This window comes from Hypanus sabinus, chromosome 4 (assembly GCF_030144855.1).
Source record: "Hypanus sabinus isolate sHypSab1 chromosome 4, sHypSab1.hap1, whole genome shotgun sequence".
Lineage (NCBI taxonomy): Eukaryota > Metazoa > Chordata > Chondrichthyes > Myliobatiformes > Dasyatidae > Hypanus > Hypanus sabinus.
Window position 1 is genome coordinate 10364437 of NC_082709.1, and position 13123 is coordinate 10377559.

A 13123-nucleotide genomic window follows, 5' to 3' on the forward strand; every position below is an offset into this window, starting at 1 on the left:
TCTTAAACGTTGAAATCAAACTCACATGCAGCCACTTGTTCTGGCAGCTCATTCACACTCTCACTACCCTCTGAGTGAATTTCCCCTCACGTTCCCCTTAAACCTTTCACCTTTCACAAACCTCAGTGGAAAAAGCCTGCTTATCTATACCCTACCCTATCTATCTCTCATAATTTTGTATACTTCTATAAAATTTGCTCTAAATCTTCCACTTTCTAAGGAATAATGTCCTAACCTATTCAATCCTTTCTTATAACTCAGGTCCTCCAGACCCAGCAACACCCTTGTAGATTTTCTCTGTACTCTTTCAACCTTGTTTACATCTTTCCTGTAGGTCGGTGACCTAAACTGCACACAATACTCCAAATTAGGCCTCACCAAAATCTTAAACAACTTCAACATAACATCCCATTTTCTGTACTCAATACATTGATTTATGAAGGCTAGTGTGCCAGAAACTTTCTTTACGACCCTATCTACCTGTGACATTACTTTCAATGAATTATGGACCTGTATTCCCAGATCCCTTTGTTCTACCACACTCCTCAGTGCCCTACTGTTCACTGTGTAAGGCCTACCCTGGTATCAAAGTGCAAAACCTCATAATTGTCTACATTAACTTCAATCTGTCATTTTCCAGCCCATTTTGCCAGCTAATGCAGATCCATCTGCAAGCCATGATAGCCTTCTTCACTGTCCACTACACCCCCATCTTAGTATCATCTGCAAAAATGCTGATCCAGTTCACCACAATATCATGCATGTGATTGATATCAATGACAAACAATAGAGGATCCATCACAGATCCCTGTGGTACACCACTAGTCATTGGCCTCCAGTCAGAGAGGCAATCCTCTACTACCACTCTGTGGCTTCTCCCACAAAGCCAATGCCTAATTCAAATTAGTACCTCATCCTGAACACCAAGTAACTGAACCTTATTGACCAGCTTCTCACATGGGGCTTTGTTAAATGCCTTACTAACATCCACTGCCCTGCCTTCAACCACTCTCCTGGTAACCTCCTCAAAAAGCTCTCTCAAATTGGTTAGACATGACCTGCCATTCACAAGCTATGCTTTTTTCATCAGTCCTCATCTATCCAAATGCTTATATATCCAGTCTCTTAGAATACCTTCTAATAACTTTCCAACAACTGATGTCACATTCACTGACTATAATTTCCTGGTTTCTGTTTAGAGCCGTTTTTTAAACAGTGGAACAACATTGGATGATTCTGGGAATGAAGGGGTTAACATATAAGGAGCATTTGGCAGCTTTGGGTCTGTACTAACTGGAATTTAGAAGAATGCAGGGGATCTCATTAAAATCTACTCACTGTTGAAAGGACTAGATAGGGTGGATGTGAAGAGGATATTTCCTATGGTGGGGGGTATCCAGAACTAAAGGGCACAGCCTCAAAATTGAGGGGCAACCTTTTAGAACAGAGGTAAGAAGGATTTGTTTTAGCCAGAGAGTAGTAAATCTGTGGAATTGTCTGCCACGGACTGCAGTGGAGGCCAAGTCCATGCGTATATTTAAGGTGGAAATTGATGTTGATCGTTTCCGGATTGGTCAGGACAACAAAGAACATGGTGAGAAGGCAGGTGCATGGGATCTGGGATCAGCCATGGTGGAATGGTGAAGCAAACTTGAAGGGCTGAATGCCCTAATTCTACTCCACACACAATGTGGAGAATTCAATAGAATTCTAATTCTATTCTGGATGTCTTATGGCTATCCCCTGTCCTCCGGAACCTCTCTTGGCATTAAGGATGATTTAAATATCTCTGCCAGGGCCCCAACAATTTCTGTATGCCTCCCATAGGGTCCAAGGGAACACCTTGTCAGGCCCTGGGGATTTATCCACTCTGATTTGCCTCAGGATAGCAAACACCTCCTCCTCTGTAATCTGTATAGCCTTCATGAATTTGATGCTGCTTTGCCTCACTTCTATAAACTTTGTGTCTGTCTCCTGAGTCAATATAGATACAAAAGAATTATTTAAGGGATTAAGGGTTATGGGGAAAAGGCAGGTGGGTGGAGATGAGTCCATGGTCAGATTAGCCATGATCTTATTGAGTGGCAGAACAGGCTTGACGGACCAGATGGCCTACTTCTGCCCCTATTTCTTATCTATCTGTTTAGGCTCCATACATGAACTACCAGTCTGGTCTTCTAGAAGGCACATTTGTCCCTTGCAATCCTTTTGTTCTTAACATTCCTGTAGAGTCCCTTAGGATTTTCCTTCACGTTGTCTGCTGGAGCAACTTTATGTCTTATTTTATCCCCCCGATTTCTCTCTTGTGTTCTCTTGTATTTCTTATACTTTATAAGCACCTCATTTGTCCCTACCTGCCTTTACCTGCTATGCACCTCCTTTTTTCCCTTAACCAGTGCCTTAATATCTCTTGAAAACCAAGATTCCCTACACTTGTTACCTTTACCTTTTATTCTGACAGACACATACAAACTTTATACTCTCAAAATTTCACTTCTGAGGGCCTCCCACTTACCAAGTACACCTTTGCCAGAGAACAGCCTGTCCCTATCCACATTTACCAGATCTTCAAAACCGGCCTTACTCCAATTCAGAGTCTCAGCCCATGGAGCAGACCTATCTTTTTGCATATTTACTTTTGAAACTAATGCCATTGTGGTCACGAGATGCAAAGTGTTCCTCTACACAAACTTCTGTCGCCTGCCCTGAGTCATTCTCTAAAAGCAGATCCAGTATTGCACGCACTCTCATTGGACCTTCTACGTACTGATGAAGGAAACTTTCCCCAACAAATTTGACAAACTCGATCCCATCTAGTCCTTTTACAGTATGGGATTCCCAGTCAATACGTGAAAAATTAATATCACCTGTTATAACTGTTGTGTTTCTTGAAACAGTTTGCAATCTCTTTACAAGTTTGTTCTTCTAAATCTCTAGGACTGTTGGGTGGTCTGTTATATAGCCCTAATTATGTGGTCATACATTTCTTATTTCTCAGTTCTACCCATAACGACTCACTAGATGAGATCTCTAGTTTGCCCTGATGGAGCACTGTCGTAACATTTTCCCTGACTAGTAACAGCATCCCTGCTCCTTTAATCGCTCCCACTCTGTCACATTGAAAACAACAGAACCCCAGAATACTGAAATGCCAGTCCTGATCCTCCTGCAACCAAGTCACACACATGGCTACAATATCATTACCCCAGGTGTTCTTCCATGCCCTGAGCCCATCCAGCTTTCCTATACTTTTTTATTGGAATATACGCGGCTCAGAACATTAGTTGCACCGTGCTCAACCTTTTGATGAACTTTGCCTGAGGTCTCCACAATCTCTCCACTAACTGCTCTGGTACTCTGTTCCCATCCCCCTGCAACTCTCGTTTAAACCCACCTTGCAGCATTCGCAAACCTTCCCACTAGGATATTAGGCCCCCTCCAGTTCAAGTGCAAATTGTCCCTTCTGTACAGGTCCCACCTTCCCTGGAAGAGAGCCCAAAGCTCCAAAATTCCCTCTTACACCAACTCCTTAGCCATGTGTTAAACTGTATAATCTTCCTAGTTCTGGCCTCACTAGCATAAGGCACAGGTAGCATCTAGTCCATGCCAAACCATTTAAATGCTTATTCCCGTAGACCTGCCCTCCGTTCCCTTCCCATCCATGTACCTATCCAAACTTCTCTTAAATGTTGAAATCAAGCTTGCATGCACCATTTACACTAGCAACTTGTTCCACATTCTCACGACCCTCTGAGTGAAGAAGTTTCCCCTCATCGCCCCCTTAAACATTTCACCTTTCACCCTTAACCCATGACCTCTGGTTGTAGTCCCACCCAACCTCAGTGGAAAAAGCCTGCTTGCATTTACTCTATCGATACTTCTCATATGGTAGGTGGCACGATTACTAAACTTACAGTGACACCAATGTTGCTGGTAGAGTGAAAAGTGGGAAAGGCTGTCTAAGTTTGTAACAGGATATTGATAACTGGGAAAGTGGACAAAAGAATTGCAGATGGAATTTATCTCAGACGTGTGCAAAGTGGTACCTTTTGGGAATTAAAAGCAAGAATGCAGTGAGTGGCAGGGCTCCGAATAGTGTTATTGAACAGCAAGTGTACAAGTACATAGTTCTCTGAAAGCGGTGACACAGTGGCAAAGAAGCGGTATGACATCCCTATCTTCATTGGCCTAACCAATGAGTATAAGAATTTTACGTATCGTTGGTTAGGCCACACTTCGGGTGTTGTGTTCATTTCTGGTTGCCAGAAGGGTGCAATTAAGCTGAAGAAGGTGTAGAAAGGATTTGCGAGGATGCTGCCTGGACTGGACAGTTTTGTTATAAGGAGAGATTTAATATGCTGGAACTGAGTTCTCTGAGTAAAGAAGGCTAAGGATTCACCTTATCAGGTTTTATAAAATTAAGGAACGTGTGCGTAGAGTAGATAGTCAGAGTCACCCATGACAGTAAAACTAGAGAGCATAGATTTAAACTGAGAAAAGAAACATTTGAAAAGGATCTGAGGGGGAGGTTTTTCACACATAGGGGGGCAAGTATTTGGAACAATCTGTCAGAGCAAGTGGTCATGGCAGGTACTATTGCAATGTTTACAGGACATTTGCTCAGATTAATGAAAAGAAAAGGTTTGAGGGATGCAGGTAAATGAGATAAACCTTAGGGGGACACAAGAGATGCTGGAAATCTAGAACAATATACTCAGTGTGCTGGAGGAGCTCAACTGGTCAGGCAGCATCTATGATGGGAATAAGCAGTCAACGTCTTGGGCCAAGACCCTTCATCAGGACTAACCTTAGGTAGGCAGACCTTTTGGTCATAATGTACGAGTTTGATCAAAGAGCCTGCTTTACACTTATTCTGGCACTGACAAAAATTGGAGCAGTAACTTGCATCAGTTCTCATGTCCCTGCAACATCATTGTAAGCCTTCTCTGCACTCTTTCAACCATCCTTGAAGAAAAAAAGTTTCAAAGACTGAAGCATCTGCGACAAAGTCACCATCTCTGTTCTAAATGGGCAATACATTATTTTTAAACGCTGACCCTTGGTTCGATGTTCTACCACAAGAGGGCACATCCTCTCTATGAACACCCTGTGAAAATCCATTAGCACCTTGTTTGTTATTCAGCTCTACTCACATTTCACCCCAGCAATACAAGTTTAGGCAGTCCAACTTCTCATTATAAAACAACCTACTCATTCCAAGTATTAGGCTAATAAACCTTCTCTGAACTGATTCCAATCCGATGATATCTTTCATTAAATAAGGAATCTAATAATGAACACAACACACCAGACATCTTCCCAGTGTCCTGTATATAGTACTGTGCAGAAGTCTTAGGCACCTATGGCTTCAGTTGATATGGCCTCCATAGAGCCCTGATCTCAACAACATCGAGGCTGTAGTAATGTGTCTGAAATACTGAGGGTTAGTCATCACTCAACCCCAGCATTTCATTTATCATTCATCGGCCCACTTACCCAGCTGATCAAGATCCCTGTGTAAATCCCGATAACCCTCTCCACTGTCAATGACACAACCTCTTTTAGTGTCCACTGCAAACCTATTAATAATGCGTTGTAGATTCTTAATCCAATCATTTATATACAGTACTATACAAAAGTCTTAGGCATTTTAGAATTTTTATATGGTTTCGGATGATATGGCCTCCGCAGAGCCCTGATCTTAACATCATCAACACTGTCTGGGATTACCTGGAGAGATGGAAGTGAGAGAGCTGAAGTCTGCAGAAGAGTTATGGCAAGTTCTCCAATATTCTTGGAGCAACCTATCAGCTGATTTTCTTATAAAACTGCACAACAGTATTATCTAGGAGTATTGATGCAGTTTTAAAGGCAAGGGGTGATCATAGCAAGTTTGATTTGATTTAACATTTTTACTATTTACTGTTCTTTATAGTGTTTTTGATATTTAGAAACTTTTCATTATTTTTGAACGCATCTTCACTTTGCAGATATTTTTCATGTGCTTAAGACTTTTGCACATTACTGCAAATGAAACATAACCTAACATAAATGAAACAAAAGATTTTCCATTAAGAAAATCACACTGACTTGTCCTGTGTCACCAAGTACTCCATAACATCATCTTTAACAACTGACTCCAACATCTTCCCAAACACTGAGGTCAAGCTATAATATATATATAATATTTTACTTAAATTTTATATTATATTTAAATTTCCTTTCTACTGCCTTCCTCCTTTCTTAAAGAGTGGAATGACATTTGCAATTTTCCAGTCCTCTGGCACTACGCCAGAGTCCAATGATTTTTGAAAGGTCATTATTAATGCCTCCCAAAATCTCTACCACTTCCTCTTTCAGAACTTAGAGTGTACTTCATCTGGTCAGGATGACTTATGTGCCTTTACGTCTTCCATCTTTTTGAACCCCTTCTCCCTTGTAACTGCACACACTTCTCTTGCCTTGCAGCTTTCAACATCTAGCACACATCTAGTTTCTTCCACAGTGAAGACTGATGCAAAATATTCATTTAGTTCATCTGCTATCTCCTTGTCTCCCATTATTATTTCTCCAGCTTCATTTTCTAGTGGTCCTATATCCATTCTCATATCTCTTTTATTATTTTACATACTTGAAAAAGCTTTTACAATCCACTTTGAGCAACACACACAAAATGCTGGTGGAACGCTGAGTTCCACCAGCATTTTGTGTGTGTTGCTTGAATTTCCAGCATCTGCAGATTTCCTCGTGTTTGACAATCCACTTTGATATTGTTTACTAACTCCCTTTCATGTTTCATCTTTTCCCTCCTAATGATTCTTTAAATTGCTCTCTGTCGGGCCAAATTGTCGACTATGCTTTATTCCGTGGATGCTGCCTGGCCTGCCGAGTTCCTTCAGCACTTACTGTGTGTTGCGCAGTCGTATTGTGATAACTGCCTCCTAAGGTTTATTTTACCTTAAGCTCCCTAATTGCCTCCGGTTCATTATATAACACCTAATCTGGCAAAGCTGATCCCCTAGTAGGTTCAATGACAAACTGCTCTAAAAAGCTGTCTGGCAGGCATTCAACAAACTCACTCTCTTGGGATGCATTTCCAAACTGATTTTCCCAATCGACCTGCATGTTGAAATCTCCCAATGACTACCATAATATTGCCCTTCTGATATGCCATTTCGATTTCCTGTTGTAAACTGTTGTCCACTTCACAGATATTGTTGGGGAGCCTGTATATAACTGCCAACAGAGTCCTTTTACTCTTGCAGTTTCTTAACTTAACTCACAAGGATTCAACATCTTCTGATCATGTTCCAACATCTTTCTACTGATTTCATGCTATTCTTTACTAGCAGAACCACGCCACCCTTTCTGTCTACCATCGTAGCTCTCCGATACAACGTGTAACCTTGGACATTTAGCTCACAACTACAACCATTCTTCAGCCACGATTCAGTGATGGCCACATCATACACAATCTGTAATAGTGCAACAAGATCATTCACCTTATTTCTTATACTCCATGCATTGAGATATAACACTTTGAATGTTGTAGTTGCTACCCTTTTTGATTCGGCATCCCTAATGCACTGATACTCACCCTGCTGGCTGCAATTCTGTCCTATCATTTTACTGCCCTTCCTGACCTTCTGACTGCATGCTATCTTTGCTTTTTTACCATCTGTCCTATCCTGAGTCCCTTTACTCTGGTTCCTACTCCCCTACCATATTAGTTTAAATCCTCCCAACAGCTCTAACTAACCTACCCATGAGAATATTTGTTCCCCTCGGGTTCATGTGCAACCTGTCACTTTTGAACAATTCATATGTCCCCCAGAAGAGATCCCAATGATCCAAGAACCTGAAACCCTGCCCCTTGCACCAGCTTCTCAGCCACACATTAATCTGTCAAATCATCCTGTTTCTACCCTCACTGGTGCGTGGCACAGACAGCAACCCAGAAATTATTACCGGGGAGGTCCTGCTTCTCACTTTCTGCCTATCTCTCTAAATTCTCTTTTCAGGACCTCTTTGCTTTTCCTTCCTATGTCTTTGTTACCAATATGTACCAAGTCAGTGACCTGTCCAAAATGATGTGGACGCAATCCAAAACAACCCTGACCCTGGCTCCTGGGAGGCAACATACCACTCGGGTCTCCTGTTCATGTCCGTAGAATCTCCTGTCTGTTCCCCTGGCTACTGAGTCCTGTATCATTATCACTCTCCTATTCTCCCTCTTTCCCTTCTGCACCACAGAACTGTGCTCAGTGCCAGTAACATGGTCTCTGTGGCATCCCCCACAACAGTATCCAAAACAGAATGCTTATTATTGAGTGGAATCATCACAGGGTGCTCTGCACTAAATGCCTATTTGCACTTCCATTTCTCCAGATGGTTATCCAGCTACTCGCCTCTTGCAACTTTGGGGTGACTACTTCCCTGTAACTCTGATCAATTATTTCCCCACTCTCCCGTACAAACCAAAGGTCATCCAGCTGCTGCTGCAGATCCCTAACACGGTCTTCAAGGAGCTGCAGCCAGATGCACCATGCAGACTCTGGGTCTCCCAGGACTCCAACAGCTGGTGTGAAAAAGACACAATGGCCATCTACTACACTAGGTACAGTAAGCGAAAAATAAAGAGAACTTTAACAAAAGCTTACACAGAGCCAACGCCTCTTTTGAGCCAAAGCCTGACACTCCTACTCTCACCACTGGCCTAGTCCCAGTAACGGCTGCACCGCTTATCCCTTCAAGCATCGCCGACCTGCGAGAAGCCTTGTTGCTGTGGCCTGCTCCTGCCTCTGTACGGGCTGCTGGAACAAGCCTGAACACCCAGAAGACTCTCATTTGAAACAAGTGTCACCAACCCACGAGAAACTTCATTGGTGTGATGTGCTCCTGCCACTATTGGTGTCCTTTGGGTTCAGGTCTAACCCATCCTTATTGTGTAGGCTATACCTTACCCAGAAAAGGTACTAATGATGCAGAAATCTAAAACCCTCTCTCAGCACTCATTCATCAGTACTATCATCCTATTCCTGCCCTTAATATACTTAGTACTGAGAGCGATCCAGAGATGACTACCTTGGAGGTCCTGCACTTCAGCCTCTTTCCTAATCCCTGTACACACCTTGCAGGACCTTTACCAATGTCACCATAACCTCTGGTTGCTCACCCAGAATCTTCTGCATTAACTCTGAGACACCCTGGACCTAGCACCTAGGAGGCAACACACAATCTTGGCATCTCTTTCTCAGCCACAGAATCTCTTGTCCATCCCGCTATTGAGTCTCAGGTATCCAAAGGGGTATCCTTGTTACTGAGGGGAATGGCCACAGGGGAACCCTGTACTGACTGTTAACTCCTCTTACGTTGCCTGGTGGTCACCCATCTACTATCAGAAGCCGGCACTCTGGGTGTGACCGTCTCAGTAAAAGTCCTTCTATGAGGTTTTCACCCTCCCTGATGTTCAAGAGTACATGAACTCCAGTTCCAGTTCCTTGGCCTTGTCTTTCAGAAACTGAAGTTGGTTGCACTTCCCACGGATGTAGTCATCAGGGAGACCATTAGGTACCCGGCATTCCCATATCCTACAGCACGAGCATTACACTGCCTAACCTCCCATCCTACCTACACTTGTTATATTTCTGACTTCTCCAGCCTGTGCCAGTTCTTTCTGAAGCCTGTTGAGCCACAGTCTGTCCATTCTAACACTACCCACTGCAATAATGGCTGCTCCACTTACACCTCACTTCTTTTTATTGGCCCCTGCCGAAGGCCGAAAAGATGATGAATGCCTGCTGTTAAGTACCAGAAGGGCCCATGCCCTTTTAAAAAGTCACGCTGCCTCACCAACAAATGACTGCTCATGATGATTGAAGGCCGCCAAAGACCTGCAAGCAACTAGTAATCCCGTCAACTACTTCCTGCAGTTCAGAGCAGATTTGTTCATTTCTGGAGTAAACCAGCAGAAGTTAGAATGCTGGGCATACTTTAGCTTGGCAATATATAATGATTTGGAAGTGGCAGGAATCAAATGAGCATTGCCAAAGGACCAGCCTTGCCACTTCACATGCCACAGACTTCCAGGTACACGTGTATGATGCTTATGGAACCACAGGAGTAAATGTAGCATCCACCACATGGTACAACTGTATGATTGCAAATCACGATTGAAACAGCACATGTATTGGAAACGGCCAAATGCATCATCAAAAAGTACAGCACAGAAACAGGCCCTTTGGCCCATTTAGTCCTTGCCAAACCATTTAAACTGCCTAGTCCCATGACCTGGACCTGGACCATAGCCTTTCATACCCCTGCCATCCATGTACTTATCCAAACTTCTTTTAAACATTGGACTCTAGCTGGCTTTCACCACTTATACTGGCAGCTTATTCTAGACTCTATGACCCTCTGAGTGAAGAAGTTTCCCCTTAAACTTTTCACCTTTAACCCATAACCCATGACCTCTTGTTGTAGTCCCAGCCAACCTCAGTGCAAAAAGCCTGCTGGCATTTACCCTATCTATACCCCTCATAATTTTATATACTTCTATCAAATCTCCTCTCAATCTTCTGCATTCCAAGGAATAAAGTCTTAACCTGTTCAATCTTTCCTTATAACTCAGGTCCAGCAGTCATTGTAAATTTTCCCTGTACTCTTTCAACCTTGTTTACATTTTTGCTCTAGGTGGGAATGCTGACTTTTTCATTCTTTGATATTTAAAGGATTTAATTTCAGAAATTTGAATGATGTTTTAAAATTAAATTTTACAGCACAAAGTTAACATTTCATTCTTTGTTTTCTTTCAGACTTGGGTAACCCATTTAGTCTGGATGTTTTTGAAAATCATTTGTATTGGACAACGAAAGAGAATGGTGAAGTATGGAAGCAAGATAAATTTGGAAAAGGGCAAAAGGTGAAGGTTCTGAGAGTAAATCCATGGCTGACCCAAGTTAGGATTTATCAGGAGAGCCGTTACAATCACTCAGGTATGATCTCATTACCAAGAGTAACTTTTTATCGAAACTTGACCAGTTAGATATTCAAACACTGCCCGTAAGTTAGTGGATTAGTGACAACCTTTTACGTCGCTGGCACTTAGGGCAGCAGCAAAGGTCTGTCTCTGTCTGCCCTTGGCCATCTTCTCTGTTTTTTTTATAAATTATATACTTATTTTATTTCTTACATCCAAGGGAGTAAAAATCTTTATGTTGCATCTCCATCACAATGTACAAGCAATAAAGAGGGGAAAGGTGGGAGGATGTTACTCAGACACTTAAGATTGTATACATAATTGTTTTGTGTACATGATGTACAGTCAGCTACACAATCAGATCAGTGAACAGTCAGATATGCGATCAGATCAATGTGTATTGATCAGTCTGATGGCCTGGTGAAAGAAGCTGTCCTGGAGCCTGTTGATCCTGGCCTTACTGCTGCAGTATTGTTTGCCAGACAGTAGCCGCTGATTGTGGTTGGGATGGCTGGAGTCTCTGAGGATCCTCCGAGCCCTTTTTACGCACCTGCTGCTGTAAATGTCCTGAATAGAGAAAAGCTCACATCAACGGATGTGCTACAGTGTCCACACCACTCTCTGTAGTGCCCTGTGACTGAGGGTAGTACATTTCTCGTAAAGGATTTGGAAACTTCTTCAGCCATCGGAGGTAAAAGAGGCACTGTTGTGCTTTTTCAACACACTGCTGGTACGTACAGTCCAGGTGAGATACTTGGTGATGTGTATTTCAAGGAAAAAAAACATAGAAACATAGAAAACCTACAGCACAATACAGGCCCTTTGGCCCACAAAGTTGTGCTGAACACGTCCCTACCTTAGAAATTACTGGGCTTACCTATAGCCCTCTATTTTTCTAAGCCCCATGTACCTATCCAAAAGTCTCTTAAAAGACACTATCGTATCTGCCTCCACCACTGTTGCCGGCAGCCCATTCCACGCTCTCACCACTCTCTGCGTAAAAAACTTATCCCTGATATCTCCTCTGTACCTATTCCCAAGCACCTTAAACCTGTCCCCTCTTGTAGCAGCCATTTCAGTCCTGGAAAAAAGCCTCTGACTATCCACATGATCAATGTCTCTCATCATCTTGTACACCTCTATCAGATCACCTCTCATCCTCTGTCACTCCAAGGAGAAAAGGCCAAGTTCACGCAATCTGTTTTCATAAGGCATGCTCCCCAATCCGGGCAACATCCTTGTAAATCTCCTCTGCACCCTTTCTATGGTTTCTACATCCTTCCTGTAGTGAGGAAACCAGAACTGAGCACAGTACTCCAATTGGGGTCTGACCAGGGTCCTATATAGCTGCAAGATTACCTCTTGGCTCCTAAATTCATTTCCAAAATTACTCACCCTCTCAACTACAGAACCATTGATGTCAATAGGGGTTAGCCTGTCTCTGTTCCTCATGTAATCCATGATCAATTCCTCTGTTTTTTTGACATTGAGGGAGAGGTTGCTTTCTTGACACCACTGTGGCAGGGTATTGACCCCTCTTCTGTAGGCTGGCTCATCATTGTTGGAAATAAGGCCTATCAATGGCAAAACTAGGTCATTTGCAAATCTGATCAGCAGATTGGAGCTGTAAACGGCCACACAGTCATGGATGTATAGGGAGTTAGAGGAGGAGGCTTGGGACACAGCCCTCCGGGGCTTCTGTGTTGAGGGTCTGAGAGGCAGAGGTGAGATGCTCCTGGTGTGGTCCTTGGTCCTCATTTCTGCCTCTGTGGTACGGTGCCAAGTTGTACATGGTTCATACATTCCAAAACCCAATTTTGGTCTTGATCTTGCTGGTATGTATTACTTCCTTCATCATGCCAATAGCCTCCTCTCAGTTTTCACTACAGTCAGTCATTCAGGTCTTGGGTAGAGTGTCATGAATACCCCACAGAGAGATATAGGTTTCTTCATTATTGTTTCCATAAAAATTTTTGAGCAGTCAGGATTTAAATATGTTCAATGCCATGCAATGTGGAACAAATGCCTACTGTCTTATTACACAATCTTATAGAGAAATCACATAGTGTTCCAAAAAAAAGTACAACACTGGAAAGTAAATTGGCCAACTATTTGCATATAATTTACAAACAATGTGAAAACATT

At 42.7% G+C, this 13123-nt stretch overlaps 1 protein-coding gene across 2 annotated transcripts in view; it reads left to right on the forward strand.

Annotated features, from left to right (window-relative positions):
- The window catches only part of lrp2a (low density lipoprotein receptor-related protein 2a), a 393751-nt gene that overhangs the window by 348297 nt on the left and 32331 nt on the right, over positions 1–13123 (forward strand). For both annotated transcript variants that reach the window (XM_059966386.1, XM_059966387.1), the window contains exon 67: positions 10815–10994. In XM_059966386.1, the coding sequence (XP_059822369.1) occupies positions 10815–10994 (180 nt within the window). The remainder of the gene's footprint in view (positions 1–10814; positions 10995–13123) is intronic.